This window comes from Astyanax mexicanus, chromosome 9 (genome assembly GCF_023375975.1).
Source record: "Astyanax mexicanus isolate ESR-SI-001 chromosome 9, AstMex3_surface, whole genome shotgun sequence".
In the NCBI taxonomy this organism is placed as follows: domain Eukaryota; kingdom Metazoa; phylum Chordata; class Actinopteri; order Characiformes; family Acestrorhamphidae; genus Astyanax; species Astyanax mexicanus.
The window spans coordinates 8,032,086-8,050,372 of record NC_064416.1 but is presented as its reverse complement, the minus strand read 5'-3'; the positions used below and the strand labels follow the sequence as shown (position 1 = coordinate 8,050,372).

Sequence of the window (18,287 nt, the reverse complement as noted above, 5' to 3'; positions counted from 1 at the left end):
TACATTTTAAAACTTGAAATTCTAACTTTTATTTAGCCCATATTTGGAACTCTAACCAGTTGTGCATATATTACCATTGATGTTCTAAATATTAATGATATTAGAATGTTATTCTGGACATTAATGCTTTTATTATTTCATTCTGAATATTAAAAACCATACGCAGGACTGTCCTGATGATTTTTTTGGCAATACACTGTCCCAGAAATTATTGCAAAAAACTATAGACAACATAGTTTGAGACCATTTAATGCCACTAATGTGATTATGGCATAATAAAGCATTTACACATTACTTCTGAAGCACAATAAACATTGAATTATCATAAAATATTATAAATGTTTAAATATCGTACTAATGTAAATCATAAAGCAGCAGCTTTTTCTTTTAAAGCTGATCTCCATAAGTTTTAGGATTTGGGGCCCTCTCTGGTGAGAATGGGTAATTGCACAGAGCATACAGAAGAATCATTTTAAACTGGGCGGGTGTGATGTGGTCTCCTTTCAGAGTAGATGAATCCGATTCCAGGTTATGTTCAGTCAGAGAGAGCGAGAGAGAGAGCGCTCAGTCAGAAACCTCACTCCTTCATTTCTTTGGTTTTACTATGAGTGAATGAGATACTGAGCTCTGAGTTTTCTCTTCTGAAGTCTCCATTGCTCCACCAGCCGCTCGCGTTCAGTAAAACTGAGCCGGATCCTCTTTTAGAGGCTGTATGTGTGACGTATGTACGTAAAGACACATGACGGGGCCAGAAAAACTCTCGCAAAAAGAGACCAGACACCCCAGTTTTTAGAATGAATATATTAGACTTAGCAGGGATGTTCGTTCCAGCACACTGGTACCATTAAACACAATATTTTGTTTCTTCTCCACTCAGAAATGCTTCTGCTTTCAGTTTAGAAACAAAATAATACGGACTGCAACTTTATATGGAAAGCATTAGTATTCCTGAGTGGGAGGAGGTCAAAATAATTGTAATTACGGTACTTGAAATCAGTGTGCTTCTGTGTTCTTAGATCATCATACTGGATATTAACATTATAGCATCTTTATTCTGGATTTTGATGTTATTACAGCTTATTTTGAATTATTAATGCTTTTACAACTTTATTCTGGCCATCAGAACATCAAGCACAGTTGTAAGCAATGGCTCTAAACAGGAGTGCAGTTCAGTCCTTCCCCAGCAAATCCCTACAGAGCAGCAGATCATCCCGCACATAAATTAGCTTCCCTCTTCCGGTACAAATCTCAGACCCCACCTCAGACACACCAGTCTTCTGTGTGGCATCCTCTCCCCTCCCCCCCAGAGGATCCATTTATCAGCTTCAGCAGAAGCTGAATCAATAACCTTCCTGACAGAGAGTGGAGAAGAGCTGAAGAGACACTTTCCAAAAATAACACTTTAAACGGAGTCGTGTGCGTTCACGTCTGAAGAGGAGCACCAACAGAGCTATCTAGTCTAATCTAATTTAATCCAATCCAACAAAAACACTATGTTCAAGAGAGCGCTAGTTCGAATCCCGGTCATGCAGCTTGCCACCAGCTCCCAGAACCCTGAAAGAGTACAATTGGCCTTGTTCTCTCTGGGTGGGTACAGTAGATGGCTCTCTTTCCTCTCATCACTCCTAGGGTGATGTCGACCAGAACAAGGCATCTGTGAGCTGAAGTATTGAAACAGAGTCGCCGCACTTTCCTCCGAGCACACTGTGATGCTACTCGGTAATGCTGCATCAGCAGCAGTTCTAAAGAGGCGGAGTCTGACTTCACATGTGTCAGAGATCGCATGAAATAGTGTTTTGGTATCACTAGTGATGGGGATTTACAGCTAAGTAGCAGCTGAATGTGTGGGAGAATTGGCCTAGCTAAATTGAGAGAAAAATGGGAGAAAATTAGAAACACTGAAAAGACACAAATCGAAACTATACGGTATACCATTATATTGTCCCACCCCTACTCAGTCACAATGTAGTCAGTTTTTTTTCCTTTGCAAGCATTTAGCCAAACAGCATGCATCTCTAGCTAAGAGTTATCAGAAAGAGAAAAAAACTAACAAAAAAAATCCTCTGTTCATACCACAATAAAAACCAGTATCAGAAGCTTAAAAAGAATCATCTAAACAAACCATTGGTAACAAGTCCTGCGGAGTGGTGAAGACACAACAGATAATTGCAGACAGAAAGATGTGTGGAGAGAAAAAAAACAAAAAAAAAAGAGTGCAGAAATTCATGAAAAGATCACTACTCCAGCTGTTAAATATGGGGGTGGATCCTGGCCCAGACCACCGCAGCAGTCTGGAGGCATAACTGGGCAGATTCAGAGGTGATAAGCACTTCCTCAGAAGAGCTGCGGCTCCTGCATTCGCTTGGATAATTCTAGCTGAGAGTTATTTCAGAGAGTGAGGTCAGCTGAGCACACAGTGACAACCCTCAGCTTTTGTAGGGAACTGGCACGAACGCTGGGGTTAGCTCATTAATTAACACCTGATTACAGTGCTACTCAACTGCACTCACGCTATTCCAGTCATCAAGTTGCAGTGACAGTGCAGTTATGTTTCCAAAAGTATCAGGAGGACAGCAGCCATTCTAATGAGTGAGCTCAGATGCTTTAAAGGAGAACTCTAGTGTAAAATAAGTATTTTTGGTGTAGTAAACCATGATAGAAAAGTACTTACCTTTGTTATATAGCACACCTCTGCTCTCCTACAGCATCCTGAGATACAGCACTCTGTACAACAGCCACATTGGGGCATATTTTGCCTCGATAAATCGCTTTTTACACTGTTATTCTGGGTCAAAGCATCTCCACGCCTCCTTGCTAAAATCCTGAGAGCCCAGACATTTAAAACAAAGCATTTATAACTTAAAGTGCACAAGAAGCTTATTAAAAACCCCTGTTTACATCCCATAACGCGAGCTTCAGCTCTTAGTGCCACCATCACTGTACTGATAATGACATATACATATACATATATACATAGACTCCAGGGGCAGTAGCCGCGACACCAGGAGGCAGGCTATGCAGAGTCTATGTATACATATCTATATTATTATCAGTACAGTGATGGCAGCTCCCGGAGCTGAAGCTAGCGTTTTAATGCTTGCTGAAGCTAGCATTAAGTTAGTAATGCCTTGATTTAAATGTCTCTTTGAAATCTACCAATGAGGTGTGGAGCTACTTTGAGGCTGGATAACGGTGTAAAAAGTGATTTATCATGGCAAAATTTGCCCTGATACGGCGTGCTGGGCAAAATGCACAAAATTACTGTATCTCAGGAAGCTGTAGGAGAGTAATGGTGGGCTATTTAACAAAGGTTAGTACTCTTTATTATGTTTACTCGACCAAAAGTCTATTTTACACCAAAGTTCTCCTTTATGGTGGCAGTCACAGGTGTTCTGCTACATGCACCTTCTATCTTATAACCTCCACAGAAATGCAATGACCAATGGAACATGGTTCTCCGGAACAGCCGCAAAAACATAAATCTCAGCAAATAATAAAGTTTAGTAAATTTGCCCCTTAAGAGTAAACAGCACCTCTGTAACCCCACTGAGGCTCTAATGAGGAGCAGTTCATAGATAATTAAAGCTGCTCAATTATCTTCCTTTGATGATCCAACCTTCTGCCTCAGGAGGAAATTCACAGACAAAGAAGAAGAGAAGAAAAGAGGTTCATAAAGACAAAACGAGAAACACTGGTTATATTTAAATGGCTTATTTAGGCTCAATTTCATCTGAATTTGTGCACATTTTAAAAAGCTTTTGGACACTGAACCGGAATTCTCCTTTAAAGTGGTTGTCACAGGTGTTCTGCTACATGCACCTTCTATCTTATAACCCCCACAGAAAAGCAATGACCAATGGCCGCATACAGCTGGAAAAACCACTGGAAGAGCACATTACACAGCCCAGTACAGTGAGTATCAGAACACTAACCAGATACCCCTCTTAGCCCATTAGTCAGCCCAGTACAGTGAGTATCAGAACACTAACCAGATAACCCTATTAGCCCATCAGTCGACCTAGTACAGTGAGCATCAGAACACTAACCAGATACCCCTCTTAGCCCATCAGTCAGCCTAGTACAGTGAGTATCAGAACACTAACCAGATACCCATCTTTTTTTATTTCTAATTCTTTTCCCATTTTCTCCCCAATTTACACAGCCAATTACCCATCCCACTCAGTAGGACTCCCCCTATCACTAGTGATGCCCCAATACCAGGAGGGTGAAGACTAACACATGCCTCCTTAGATACATGTAAAGCCATCCACTGAATCTTTTTGAACTGCTGCTGATGCAGCATTAACGAATAGCATCACAGTACGCTTGGAGGAAAGCGCAGCGACTCGGTTCTGATACATCAGCTCACAGACGCCTTGTACTGATCGACATCACTCTAGGAGTGATGATGGGAAAGAGTGATATTTACCCACCCAGAGAGAGCAAGGCCAATTGTGTCGTCTAAGGGCTCTGGTAGCCGATGGCAAGCTGCTGACCAGGATTCCACTCGAAGCCCCAGATACTAGGGGTGGGCGAAATGGCTCTAAAATAAAATCACGATATTTCAGGGTATTTTTGGGATAACGATATACTGGGCGATATAGGAAAACTAAAATAATTCATTCATTTCAGGAATATAGTATAATATTATACAGCATAATCATAACGTGGCAAAATAAATAATAGCACAAAATAATATAATGCAGCAAAAATATTGCAGAATATTTAGTGCATGCATATAAACTGCAAACTAAAACAATTATACAATAAATAAACTTAAAGCTTCACAGTAAATAATAGACTACCTTTAAGACAAAACAGCCCTATTATCACAATATGGATTTTTAATATCATGATATTTCTATGTTACGATATATTGTATACAATTTAATATTGCCCACCCCTACCAGATACCCCTTCTGAGAGCTCATCATTCAGCCCAGTACAGTAAGTATCAAAACACCAACCCAATATTCCTATAAATCAAGCAGCTTCAGTTAATACAGATAATAGTTTTACAGCATGGTAACATGTCCTATTCCAAAAAGTAAAGCACTGTTAATATTAAGAAACAAATATACAGCACATTGCATAAAGATGCATTATCAAGTTTGCCTGAAAAGGTTAACGTGGCATCAAAAACCACCCTCCATTACGATTCACAATCAGTACTATATGAAAAACAATAATCGGGTCACAAGTGTAGCATGCATCACCTAGTGCAAAATAGTGCAAACAGGCTTTAGGTGATAACACTTAACCATTAAACAGGTACACAGCAACCAGTCAGATTTCATGACCATAACAATCAATTAATCTATTAAATAAATCAATGAACATGTAGCAATGAAACACACCAAGTTTAAATTCCACAGAAAAATTATCACTAAAGAAGAAATTGATTATTTACAATTACTGAGGTTGTTTTCTAGCTAACGAACCAATCAGAGAACTAGTGTAGATGTTTGTCCTTAGTGTAGACCAATCTCATTAAACTGGAGCTGTGGATGCAGCTTCATGATTAGAGCTGAAGGTAAATCACAGCACACAGTGTTTGGTGTTTTGATTAGCTCAGCTGCTTAACCAATAAAAACAGCATCATTCACGTATGTAAAGTTTTCAGTTCAGCCTTTCCCAGCATTACATACTGCTCTAATCAGCATGTAAACATAATTAACTTTTAAAAACATCCCAACATAAAGAAACTGTTTATGTGAGGCCACAAAAAAGCAACAACCTCCTTGCATGTGCAGCAGTTTAGCCCCACCCACTCACACACATTTTAAAAAGAAGTTACAAGAAGTGTGTTAGATCAGACATTCAGCTTGTAATGCTTTCTGAAAACATAGCAGCCAATCAGGGCAAAGCTAATTGCATTTACACATACCAGCCCTAAAATATGGTCCCTTACGATCCCTGGAGATATCAGCCAACAGCATTCGCTGAGAGAGGCGATCCTGACCCCGCCCCCAAACTGTCAAATCCACCCCTTTCAAAACTTGAGCGCAAAAAACTGTAGCAGGTAATTAACACAGCACACGAAGAAAAAAAGCACCTAAGAGGAGAAAAATGAAGCTCAAGAGCAACATTTTCTTCAGCACGAACACGGTTCGCTTTTTTTTGCTTGCTAGTTTCACATTTGTTCTCACAAGAAGTTAATTTACACCTGCAAAATTTTAAAACACGCTGGTTAATTTTTTTCACCTGGTATTTTTGCGCCCTCGACTTTTGACATTGATGTGACGCCACACAATATTTCATGGCATTTTTGCAATAATGATACTGTTGGCAATGAGACAAAACACTGAATTTAAAAAAAAAATTAAAAGAATTAAACTGCAACAAAATGTGAGGTATAAAAAAATACAAGAATTTTATTAGATTTGTAACAGAAGTCAATAATCCAAAATGTCATGATACTAATAATAATGCACTCAAAATATCTCCATATACCCAGGATTAAAGTAAAATAAATAATACTGAACAGATATAATTTGTCTCTAGTAGATATATAATGAGAAATGAGAACAGTGTGAATTTTTCTTTTGCTAAAAACAGTAAAAAAAAGTAGTACCCTGATGTGATAATTAGGGGTGGGTGATATGGCACGATATTTCAGGGTATAATATTGTTCACAATATTCAGAAACGATCTACAAGGGATGATAAAAAGAGACTGATAATCGATAGTATAGAATATTGTATTGTACGATGTCCCATGATTTCCACCCATAATTGAAATGTTACTTGAATTAATGGATACATTACAACAATCAATCAAATCAGAAGGAGGTAAAAAAATTTGTGAAGTGTGATTAGAGCTTAACACTTAAACCCCTCTGCTGTACCTGAGCCGCCCCAAACACCAGACACTACATACTGCGCCTCAATCAGTATGGCCATCTGCTGAGTGGCAGAAAGAGTTACAGCCTCTTCCCTTTGATCCAGTGGCTTAAAGACAACCATACAGCTTACACCCCCCTGCCAGCCTAAACCTGACCAAGCTCCAGCAGCTCTCCTCTGACTATCCCCCTTTCACCCTGTTCTTCAATGGTCAGGACGCCACAGGACCACTACAGAGCAGCTAGTATTACGTATTATCTAAAAATGAACTTTAACCTGCCGTATGTCGGCTGTGTATCTGCCGATTTTGTCACAAAATGGCAATATATATATATTTTTTTCTGCTTGCCAAATGTTTGGTGCATCCCTAACATAACTCTGAGCTGACATATTTATTAGCTCAAAATATTTTTTCTCATTCGATAAACAGAAACACAAAGATTTGTAGACCAAATGTCCATGACTTTTCCAAAACTTTTGAGTATTTTTATTTTGCCAAAACTTATTCAGGCCTGGAAATTTATATTTTTAGATCAACTTTAGATCAAACTTTTCCAGTTTTTTATGACTGTATGAACCCTGTCTGTGTTTTAGAAAATTAGAATATTAGATAAGACAGATTGGTACTTTTGGCAGTGTAGGCAGTGTGCCAATTACTGCTGGAAAATAAAATCTGCATCTCCAGAAAACTGGACAAACACCAGCAGATGACATGTCTCTCCAAACCATCACTGATCATCAGTAAATTTTTCATTTCATTTGTAAATGAAGGGATCAGAATCTGGAGGAAGAGTGGAGAGACACACAGTCCAAACTGCTTGAGGTCTAGTGTGAAGTTTCCACCAATCAGTGATGGTTTGGAGAAACATGTCATCTGCTGGTGTTGATCCACTGTGTTTTATTATCAAGTCTAAAGTCAGTGCAGTTTTGTTTTCCCACAAAATCTTACAGCACTTCATGCTTCCCTCTGCTACTGACAACTTTTATAGAGATGCAGATTTCATTTTCCAGCAGGACTCGACACACTGCCCACACTGCCAAAAGTCCCAATTTGTCAATATTTTCTAAGACACTGACTTTTGACTTTTCATTAGCTAAATTACTGAAATAAAGTAACTTTTCAAAGACATTCTAATCGTTTGAGACGGACCTGTATGGTAAATGGTAAATTTACCGGATGGTAAATTTCCCCATTGTGGGATTAATAAAGGATTATCTTATCTCTTATCTTATCTTGTAGCTGTTGTGTTATATGTGGGCCCATGTGCCACAGGGCACTGGCTGTTCAAGTGTAAGTATGGGTGCAAGATAAATCATACTTATTTCATTACCGTGATGCAGCTTTTTCATGATATACACATATAGAAATAAGTGCAATAACATTGCATTACCAAGTTGCAGCAATAAGAGGTTTGACCTATGTGACCTAACCAGGCTGGAGGCAGAGCGAGGTAGAGGTCCACAGTGAATACATACACCAATCTATTTTTCTTTACCTGGGAAAGATTAAGTGCAGCCAAGTAAAGTGCTGAAAAACCTTCAAGAAGCTTATTTATTTAACTAATTTATTTAATTTAATTAATTTAGCGCATTTTTACAATTTACAGGGTTAACAGTTACATTGTGAACATAACTATAACAGAACTATTTTTTCAGATATATTGTGATATTAAGGAAACACTATGCTCACAGTTAGACTGTAAACATTTAAATAAACAAAATGATTACAGTTTACATTTAGGGTGTAAACCTTAAGTAAACATCTTTAACAAGCGTAAAGCAAACTCTGCATTTACAGTTAGGCTGAAACTCCAAAAGTGTACAAAATCCAGGCTTGAAGATGACCTTTTTAAACTAAACTATTCAACGTGCTTTTGAGCAAATTAACACAATAGTGTGTTATGCCTCTAAAGAATTTTATCCTCAAAAACACAGAAATCACAAAAACAGAAACTCAAGCCTCGGTTAGCAGCTCTTACCTGCGGGAGGGCGGAGTTTAGCTGTCTCTGGAGCGAGTCTCGCTCATGGCTGACCTCGTGCAGTTTGCCCTGCGTCAGCCCCAGGTTCTCCTGAGTTTCTCTTAAAGTGTCCAGCAGCCGGTCCCGCTCCTCCAGCATCGACACCATCAGAGACTCAAAGTGTCCTTCAGAGTCCGACTGCAGGGGTGATCCGGACCCCCGGCCGCCCCCGTTACTCCCCACCTCCGCCTCACTAATGGTGGGCATCACTTCACACATCATCTGGTAGACATGGAGAAAGTATAGAATTAGTGGAAAGTTCCTATTAAAGATCACACAATCAGTAAAAATTCATATTTCCACTTGTAACAACTCAATTCTTCAGGTTATTCACTCTTTAAATGTTTCTTAGGTTCTGTAAGAGAGCAAAACGGTCCTGTAAAAACACAACAACTCAAATAAACCAAAGGTATATTTGAATTTTTAAGTTCTTAAAGTGATAAAATTTGTACTTTACATTCTTTTATGTTCTTTATTATTACTACTATTCAAATGGCGATATGAAAAAACATTAAATAAAAAAAAATGACTGTAACAGAAGTCAATGATCCAGTCATGATACTAATAATGCAGTCCATTATCCAGGATTTAAGTGACGTAAATGAAACTGGACAGATAAAGCCTGTTTCTAGTAGATATTTAATGTAAAATAAAAACAGTGTAAATGTTCCTTTTGTTGAAAACAGCACAACACTCTACTCTTATGGACCATATGGCCCTAAAACTATATCACAATATTTTAGGGTATTTTTGCAAAAACAAAATTCAAAAATGTTGGCAACATTATTGCATACAATACAATCTGGCACAACCATACTTCAAAAATCATATTTGTCAATTAGATAGTTGCATATCATTGCTGTTCTTTAAAAAAAAAAAGTCCTTTAGAAGAGCGGTTCTTAGTTGGAGGCCCCCTTTGTGGATAGTAGGTTCCAGTGTGGCCCCCAAACCCCCACCATAGCTAAAGTAAAAAAAAAAAAAAAACAGCAAGCTTTGCAACATTTTTCTGTAACACTATTTAATAAGGATTTTTAAGATATGGTCAAGTTAATGATAGATGGACATAACAGAAAATCTCCAATTTTCCACAGCAAGCCATTGTGGTCCCCAGTTTGAGAACCGCTGCTTTAGAGAACCATAAACTAAAAGGTCCTTTAATTATCCTAAAAATCAACTGTGCACCTTATGTATGAATTTCACAAGTCAGGTGTTAAGAAGCAGTAAAGACACTCCACTGAAGTACAGTGTTATAAGTGAGAGTTTTTAGTGAAGTTTCTCCAGCACTAAGGCTGGAGCAGCATTAGCATTAGCCACTAACCGCAGTGCTAGCTCTTTCGCTGTTCAGAGGTGGGTATATCGGACTATAGCCTGCACGTTTACCATGTTAAAACAAGCTACATGGAGCGAAATGCTAGCTGATAGCGTCCTGGCTTACCAGAACACTCAAAACTCGTTTCTTTAGTGTAGCACTGTCAGGCGTCATTTACTAATCTGTGTAGATTAACATCCAGCACTCTTTAGACTTTAAAAGAAAATTATATTTTAAGAATAACAGTTTTGTTTGCTAAGGTGCCCCTCCCCCATCTTTATATTGCGTGAAATTTCATTTAGTTAAAGTTATTGAAGCTATGAGCTTTCCCAACATTTTGCCTACAGGCTGCGTTTGACAAGCAGTGTGAGCCTCAATGTAGCAATATGTCAGCCGGACCGTACAATGTGAGCATGTGAATCGCAGACATTGTTCGTACATGACAAATGATTCAAATGTGCTGTGTGATCTCTCCACAATGCACTCGATTAAAAATAAATAAATAAATAAAATAAATCTTACAGTGTCCGCCTGGTTTAAAAATGATGTTCTCATTGGTGAAAAATATATATATAAATAATGAACATGTTTGGTATTTAAAATCAGGGAAATCAGTAAACTGTGCTGAACTCCAGCCTCTGATGCCCACCCCTGTTCAGCGACATGGCTCACAGAACCCTCTGAAGCCCCGTTATTTGTAAGAGTGCAGAACCCGTTCTGCTGAGAGTGTAGTCATCAGTCAGCTGGCGTTTACGTAAGCTTTCCAACAAACAGAAAGGTCAACATTCTTTGCACTATGGATCTCAGCAGCATGTGACGTGGACAAGCAAATGACCCAACACCGGTGTTCCAAAGTACAGCAGCATTCCCGTGCTCTACCGCACGTTTTAGGAAAACTCACAGCTCAGAGACTGAAACCACCTCAGCAAGTCTGTTACAGATTACTTACAGTGCAGTGCCCAGACCAGGGAAACCTATCATTCCTCACCTGTACGTTTACACTATATTTCATATTACTATTACTATTTACAAAATGTGTATCACAAACATTTTAATAAACACACGAAATATTTTAAATTCCATTTAACTATATTAAATTTATGAAACTATAAATAATGTAAAAACTCATTTTTAACTACTGGACTACTGTTTTTTATAAAATATAAAGTGCACTATCAATGAACGTCTATTTTCTGGTCATTTTTCATACATAAGGTGCATTTTAAGTGACAGTAATAAAGAACATGGGTGTCACGCCATGTTTCCCTTCTAATAGGGAAGCTGGGGAAAGCGCCGAAGTAGATTAATCTGTAATTCTTGAAAAAAATAAATAAAAGTAAAACGAGCACTGGATGTTAATCTACACAGATTTCTCACCTCTGAACACCGAAAAAGTTAGCGCTGTGGTTAGGAGCTAATGCTAATACTGCTCCAGCCTTGGTGCTGGAGAAACTTCACTAAAACACTGTTATAACGCTGTACTTCAGCAGAGTGGCTTTACTGCTCCTTAAAACCTGACTGATAGAATTCATACATAAAGCGCACCAGATTATAAGGTGGACTGTCGATTTTTGGGAAAAGTAAAGGATTTTAAGTGCGTCTTATAGTCCAAAAAATGTGGTAATTATACATTTAATGAAACAGGCAGTTGGTCCGAGTCCTTCAATCACTGACTAGAGAGGAGTGTAACATTACTACATCACGATATGGCAAATATACAGTTTATAAATAAACTTAAATATACTTAAAATACAATACAATAAAAATAAAAGGAGGAATGCAGTTAGCCACATCTCTTGTACATATACTTTCATTACTTGTTAGCCACATTAGCTTCAGTGTAAAACTTTATATATAAAGCACTGAACTTGTCCTGGCCAATTGAGTGTATTTGAGTTAATTGTATAAATGAGATGTTTGACGGGTCTTCTTTCAAAGCTGCAGTGAGCTTCTGAAACGCTGCTCCCACTACAGTTTAAGATCATGTGAGGTGGATTTGTGCAGATTTGAAGGTGCGGGGAACCACTGAAACCAGCCAATTAGAGCATTCGCACTCTCAGCCTGGTGACAGAGATACACCATATATCAGCAGCCTTACACCAAAGCCACTTCCCTTCACAAACCACTGCATCCTGCATATTACAGCTCAACTGCTCTAGAGAGCGTGAATCCTCAGGCCATTCTTTATATTACTGAAAAACAGAGACAGTGCACAATTATTTGGAATAAAACTCATCACTGAACTGAAGGGTTCCTCAAGTGTTCTTCACAGTATTAACCCCATATAGACCAATGGAATGCATACATGACTCCAAGAGCCTGCATCTGTTTGAATGGGGAGAGACCAAAATACTGAAAAACGTGCCTGTCAATGTTTAAACCTTAACTCACACTATTAATTTAGAATCGTAACACGTTATTATTTTAACGCCACCAAGTTTGACCTCAACTTCCAGTGTAATCTGCCCCGCCTCCACCCAACGTGCAGAATTTTATTTCTGGAGCGATTCGCTTGTAATGAGAACGTGATCCGGTCTCGATCTGACCCAGCTATCAAAAATAATTATTTTTAATTAAGCTAAACTGCTGATAAGGAGCAGTTTAATCTGATATATTAGCCAGATAATATATTGCTATGAACAAACGCTGTTTCTGCTGCTCCATGCTGTTTACACACTAAGACCGCATTATGTGCAGCGTTCACTGCTCGCAGCCTCTACACTCCGTATAACACATCTGTGCTTCACATCCCATTAAAAACACTGTGTTTAAAATTTCCAGCTTTCTGTATTAAAGCAGCTTCACACTGCACAGATATACACGCTGGAACACAGAATCTCCCACCCCAGACAGCTCTGACCAATCAGAGGAGACAATGTGCTCCCGTGGTTTATTGGTGCACATTTTGGTGTGTTTAGGTTTACGCCTGTGTGAAACCAAACCAAACAAAAGGGAGAAAAAGCTCCAAGTAAACAAACTTATTAACTGATCCGGACCAAAGAAACTATAACACAACTACAAGTGTAAAAACGCTCTTTTATACTCAGCTAATTACGTCCTAATTTAGAAATCCTTACAACCCAGCTGAGATGTGTGCAATAAAATAAAAAAGGTTTTCTCTATCCATACAAGTATATACACTAGTATTTTAACTGACAACACTAATATAAATATAATTGCATTTAACATTTCTTACATTCCTTCTTTTATTTATGTTATTTAACAAGTGCGTTTAATTGCAGATAATCACAGAATATTGTTGTGTGTTTATATATTTTATATCTTACTTTTTTAATATGGATAGAATTCCACTTTAAAAATGGATTGAATGTGTGCAAAATGTGGCTTTACGACCAAATTCCTGACACACATTAACATGTGAGGCAAATTCCCGAATTCTCAGGAGAAAGATGCCGTTTACAGCCCCCTCCCCACCACCACCATCAAATCCTGCACATCTAACAGAGATACAGATTTAATGGCCTGCGGGGGGAAGGGGGAGAATTTAACCTCATTTTGCCTTGGCAAATGGACTGCGATGCTTCTGCGTACTCATAAGGAGGTCAAACGCAGAGAGCTTTACAATAGTGATGCGTGGGGGGTGGGGCTTTAATTTTAGCTCCAGTTCACGTGAGCCGGACTGACAGATGGTACCTGCGGGATACCTGGACGTCATGTGACTTCAGGGCATGAAAGCAGCCAATCGGCATAGTGCCACACTTACCTTTCTAGTACCTACTCCAGCCGGACTGATGCCCTCGAGGGGTAATGTGCATTATTTCTTTACAATGACATTAATAAAAACATTTAAATGCTAAAATATTCATTTGAGGTGGGGAAAAATGAAAACTATTATTAAATGCAAATTCTTCATAAACATTGTTAGTTAAAGTTAAAGCGGAATTCCACCTTTTTTGTTGTTTATAAACCATATTTAAACACTTAAAACAAAGAAAGAGTTCCAATTAAGAGTGAGTTTGGTGTAAAACACTTGTTTATAAGGGTGGTAAATGGAACACTACCTTTCAAAGGTTTAATGCTTCTAAAAGCTTATATGAATTATTCTATAAACACATGTCCTGATGCCTGATGCACTTTTGTTAGAGATTTAAGAAGAAGATTTTGGGTCTAAAGCATATCTCAAACGTCCTAAATCATTAAACTGATGGAGGGATACATGCACAGAGCTGTGCAGCAAAAAAAAAAACTAAATGTGTAAAATATTATTACTGATATAATGTATAATCAGTCCACATTAAGACAGGTCATTATAAATTCAGATTTGTTTATCTACCATTATTAACATTCCACACATATTTGGAAGACACCTGTAGGTAGGGGTGGGCAATTTGACACTGCATTACCTTATTATGAAGACAACACACTTTTCTAAGCATATTGAGGATGTAATCAGTGCTTAACATGGACCTTTCCCTACAAAAAATGTGATTAGACCTAAATTCTGAATTAATATCACTGTACTAAGTAAGTAACAGATTAGGCCTGTAAAAATAATTACATTATAAACTTCTTTCACAATAAATGGACAAAAGTCCCCACTACAATTTCTGTTTGTTTACATTTACTGTATCTGATGCCTGTCTGACTGATTAAATCTAATCTAATAACTTAGATCAGGAGATTTAAAGATAAATACATTATTAAAGCATAGAAGTGCTGAATCCAGGCTGTATTCACACAGCAAATCATGAAAATGCCTTCACATATACACAGCTCCTGAAAAAAAAGGATGATCACTTAAAAAGGATTAGGTTCCTTGATTTTAGCAAATTGAAGACATCTAAAATATAAATCAAGAGGAAAATGGATGATCACAAGCCATCAAACCAAGCTGAACTGCTTGAATTTTTGCACCAGGAGTAAAGGCATAAAGTTATCCAAAAGCAGTGTGTAAGACTGGTGGAGGAGAACATGCCAAGATGCATGAAAACTGTGATTTAAAAAACAGGGTTATTCCACCAACAACTGGTTTCTAAACTCTTAAAACTTTATGAATTTAAACTGCTTTTCTTTACATTATTTAGCCATTTCCCATTTTCTGCACATAAACGCTCTAAATGACAATAGTTTTATTTGGAATTTGGGATACATTATGTCTGTAGTTTATAGAATAAAACAACAAATGGTTATTTTTGTTTTAGTGTAGCCATAGCAACTGACACCTGGTTCTGTTCACCACCACAGTAAAGAAATGTTTGGCTTTCCTTTTCTTTAAGAATTAAACCCAATTTCGCAGGAACTTCACTCTGAATGTGCTCATCTCATATTTCGAAATGTACAGAGGATTTTGCACTACTGCAGTTAAAAACAGTGATAGCTAGTTACAGTTTGTTTACCTTTGCAGATCTGGTGTGGGTCTGTATCTGATGCCTGTCTGATTGATTAAATCCGATCTAATAACTTAGATCAGGAGCTTTTGAGGAGTTTTAATGATTAATAAATCATTAAAGCATTTAAGCACTGTATCCAGGCTGGATTCACACAGCAAATCCAGCAAAGTCAGTCAGTTTGTTGGGCAGCGGCAGCAGCAGCAATAGTTCCAGTGGTCTCAGTCAGTCTGAGGCATTTTTCTCTTCATTTACTTCCAGAGAAGGGCATCTGTGTGCCTAAAACTCGGGTATAAACACAGCAATGATACTATCTACAGTCTAAAATCATTTCCACGCGTTTTATCTTCATTTAAAGTGAATTAAACGGAATTAACTTAGTTTAGAACTGAGGTCAGATCCGAACACAAGGCTTAACAAGGCTGTGTAAAAGTGCTCCTACTCCACTTCTGGGCGTCCAAACTGGAGTTTAAGGCAGTAAAATCCATGGAAAACATGTAAAAAGCAGGTTTAAATCCTCCACTGGAGTTAGCTGGGTTAGTTGTTTAGCTGGTGCTGATCCGAGCCGCCATCCTCCTCCTCCTCCTCAGATTTCCAGGAGAATAGCAGAGCCGCAGCTGAAGGAGGGGGTCCGAAAAGCGTCAAAAAAACGCACAAAGACGCCGGTTACACACCCCAAACCTCACTTTCCCCCTCCGCCCGGGTCTCGCCCCGACTTCAGGCCGGTAAATCCCGCGAACGGAGCCGGAATCCCCGCTTTTTGTCGGCCTTTATAACTCGCCCCGCTCCCGCTGCTCCTCCAGTTTCCTGCTCTCCCGAAAAGTCCGTGCGTGATGACGCGGCGGCCGTGCGGAGCCGTGACGTCAGCGCGTCGGTTCTACGTGGCCTGCTGGGGAAAATGGCTTCCAGCAGGGCCCAAAACACAAACAGCTGACTGACAGCACAAGGCCTGTTTATCCCCAAATTACTAGTTCCAGTGTTTTAATATTAATATTTATTTTTTTAACCCCTTACTAAGTTCCTTCCCAAGCTCTTTATGAGGCTGAGCAGTGAAAGAACACTGAAACAGGATCAGGAAGCTTGTGAAAGTTTGGGCACCCCTGTTCTAATAGCAGTAAACACCAGTATCTGCACCTCAGTACTCAGTAGTGACCTTTAAATGATTGAAGAACAATAAGCAATCATTACCATCTCATTCATATGCCTTATTAAATCGTGGCCACAAATTAGGATCTCACTCCCACGCTTTAGTAAGTCATGACCACGCATTAGGATATAGTTCCCACGCTTTAGTAAGTCGTAGCCATGCATTAGTATCTCATTCCCACGAGATCCTTATGCCACACATTAGAATTCAGTAAAATCTTGTTTCCATGTCTTAATAAGTCATGATAACACATTAAGATATCTTTCCATGACTTTCCATAAATCAACGTTTTGTTCAAAGTAGCTCCATACTTCAATGGTAGAATTTCAAGGGCCCGGATATTTAAAACAAAGCAATAAGAACTTTGAAAATCCACAGGTAGTTTTTTAAAAACACTGTTTATACATACAGTAACTTCAGGTAGTTTTTTGGCACAAACACCTTAAAGGAGGTCACGATAATTTGACTGTTGATCACAAACAAATAAGTACTATAATTGAACAGATTAATTGAACACAAAATGAATTCTGTGTAAATGCATACAAATTTCATATATTTTAGCAACAGCTGGAAATCTAGCATTTCCACATAAAAGCAAAAATATATATTATTTTCAGTAACTAAGCAACTAATATTTTTCTTTACATCAAGGTGCCAAAGTCCAGCCCTAGGGCCAAATGTGGCCCATGGACAGAATTTAATCCGTCCAATATTTCCTTTCACCTGATAGTAGGGCTGGATAATATATGACAAAATATTTCTTAATTTCCATTGATGATTCAACATTAACTCAACATTATAGTTTTATGTATGGTTTATATTAAACTTAAATTACAGTAAATATGAATATCTTGTTTCTTATTATGAATTGTTTACAGCCTGTTTTGTGGGCAGTGTATAAAGAGACATTTAAATAATAATTACTAATATTAATAGTATTTTCTTTTTATCCTAAGAGTGTAGATTCAGAGCCCCAGCCATTTAAAACCTTCAAATGAAAGTTGCTTCAATGTCAGAATTTCAACATTAACTGATAATGCCTATGAAAAAATAATCAACCTTAAAAAAATAATCAACCTTAAAAAAATGTATTGCATCCAAAAAATATATATGTTTATTCATTGTTCTTAGCTTTCAGAGTAGCCTATACTGTATAAGTCTCTTTGTTATGCTATGTAACAGTGATTAAAGCTCTGTTGAAAATTTGTGGACAGTGTATATCATTAAACTGAATTAATTTGAATATTTATACATTCCTGCAACATATTTCTAACACAATGTTACATATTATGTAAAAGATGAGATTAGTATATTTAAATAGTATATTTTGGACAGTTTTCATCCACTGAAAAGCAAACATACAAACAAAGCACAATACATTTCCCTCAGCATCTGCTATGCAAACAGGGTAATTTAAATAATAGTTATTTATAATATTTTTATTTGTGGGAAGCAGTTTTGAAAAAAAAAAAACATTGTGAGTGTTGATTCAGAGCCCCAACCATTCAAAACCTTTAAATGAACGTTGATTTAATGTCAGAATTTTAACATTTACCAATAATGCCTATGAGAAAATGTTAAATAAAGGTTGTTTTTCCATAATCAACCTCAAAAAATGTAATG

The 18,287-nt window shown here is 37.9% G+C and overlaps 1 protein-coding gene across 9 annotated transcripts in view; it reads right to left on the bottom strand.

Moving 5' to 3' along the window:
• Positions 1-16,362, bottom strand: part of ppfia1 (PTPRF interacting protein alpha 1) — a 108,217-nt gene extending 91,855 nt beyond the window's left edge. For 8 of the 9 annotated variants that reach the window (XM_049483313.1, XM_049483314.1, XM_049483317.1 and 5 more), the window contains exons 1-2: positions 15,527-16,362; positions 8,822-9,082 (exon numbers count right to left, since the gene is read on the bottom strand). In XM_049483313.1, the coding sequence (XP_049339270.1) occupies positions 8,822-9,082 (261 nt within the window). In that variant the 5' untranslated portion in view covers positions 15,527-16,362. The remainder of the gene's footprint in view (positions 1-8,821; positions 9,083-15,526) is intronic. The other variant, XM_049483320.1, reaches the window with a different exon arrangement.
• Between the last annotated feature and the right edge of the window lie 1,925 nt (positions 16,363-18,287).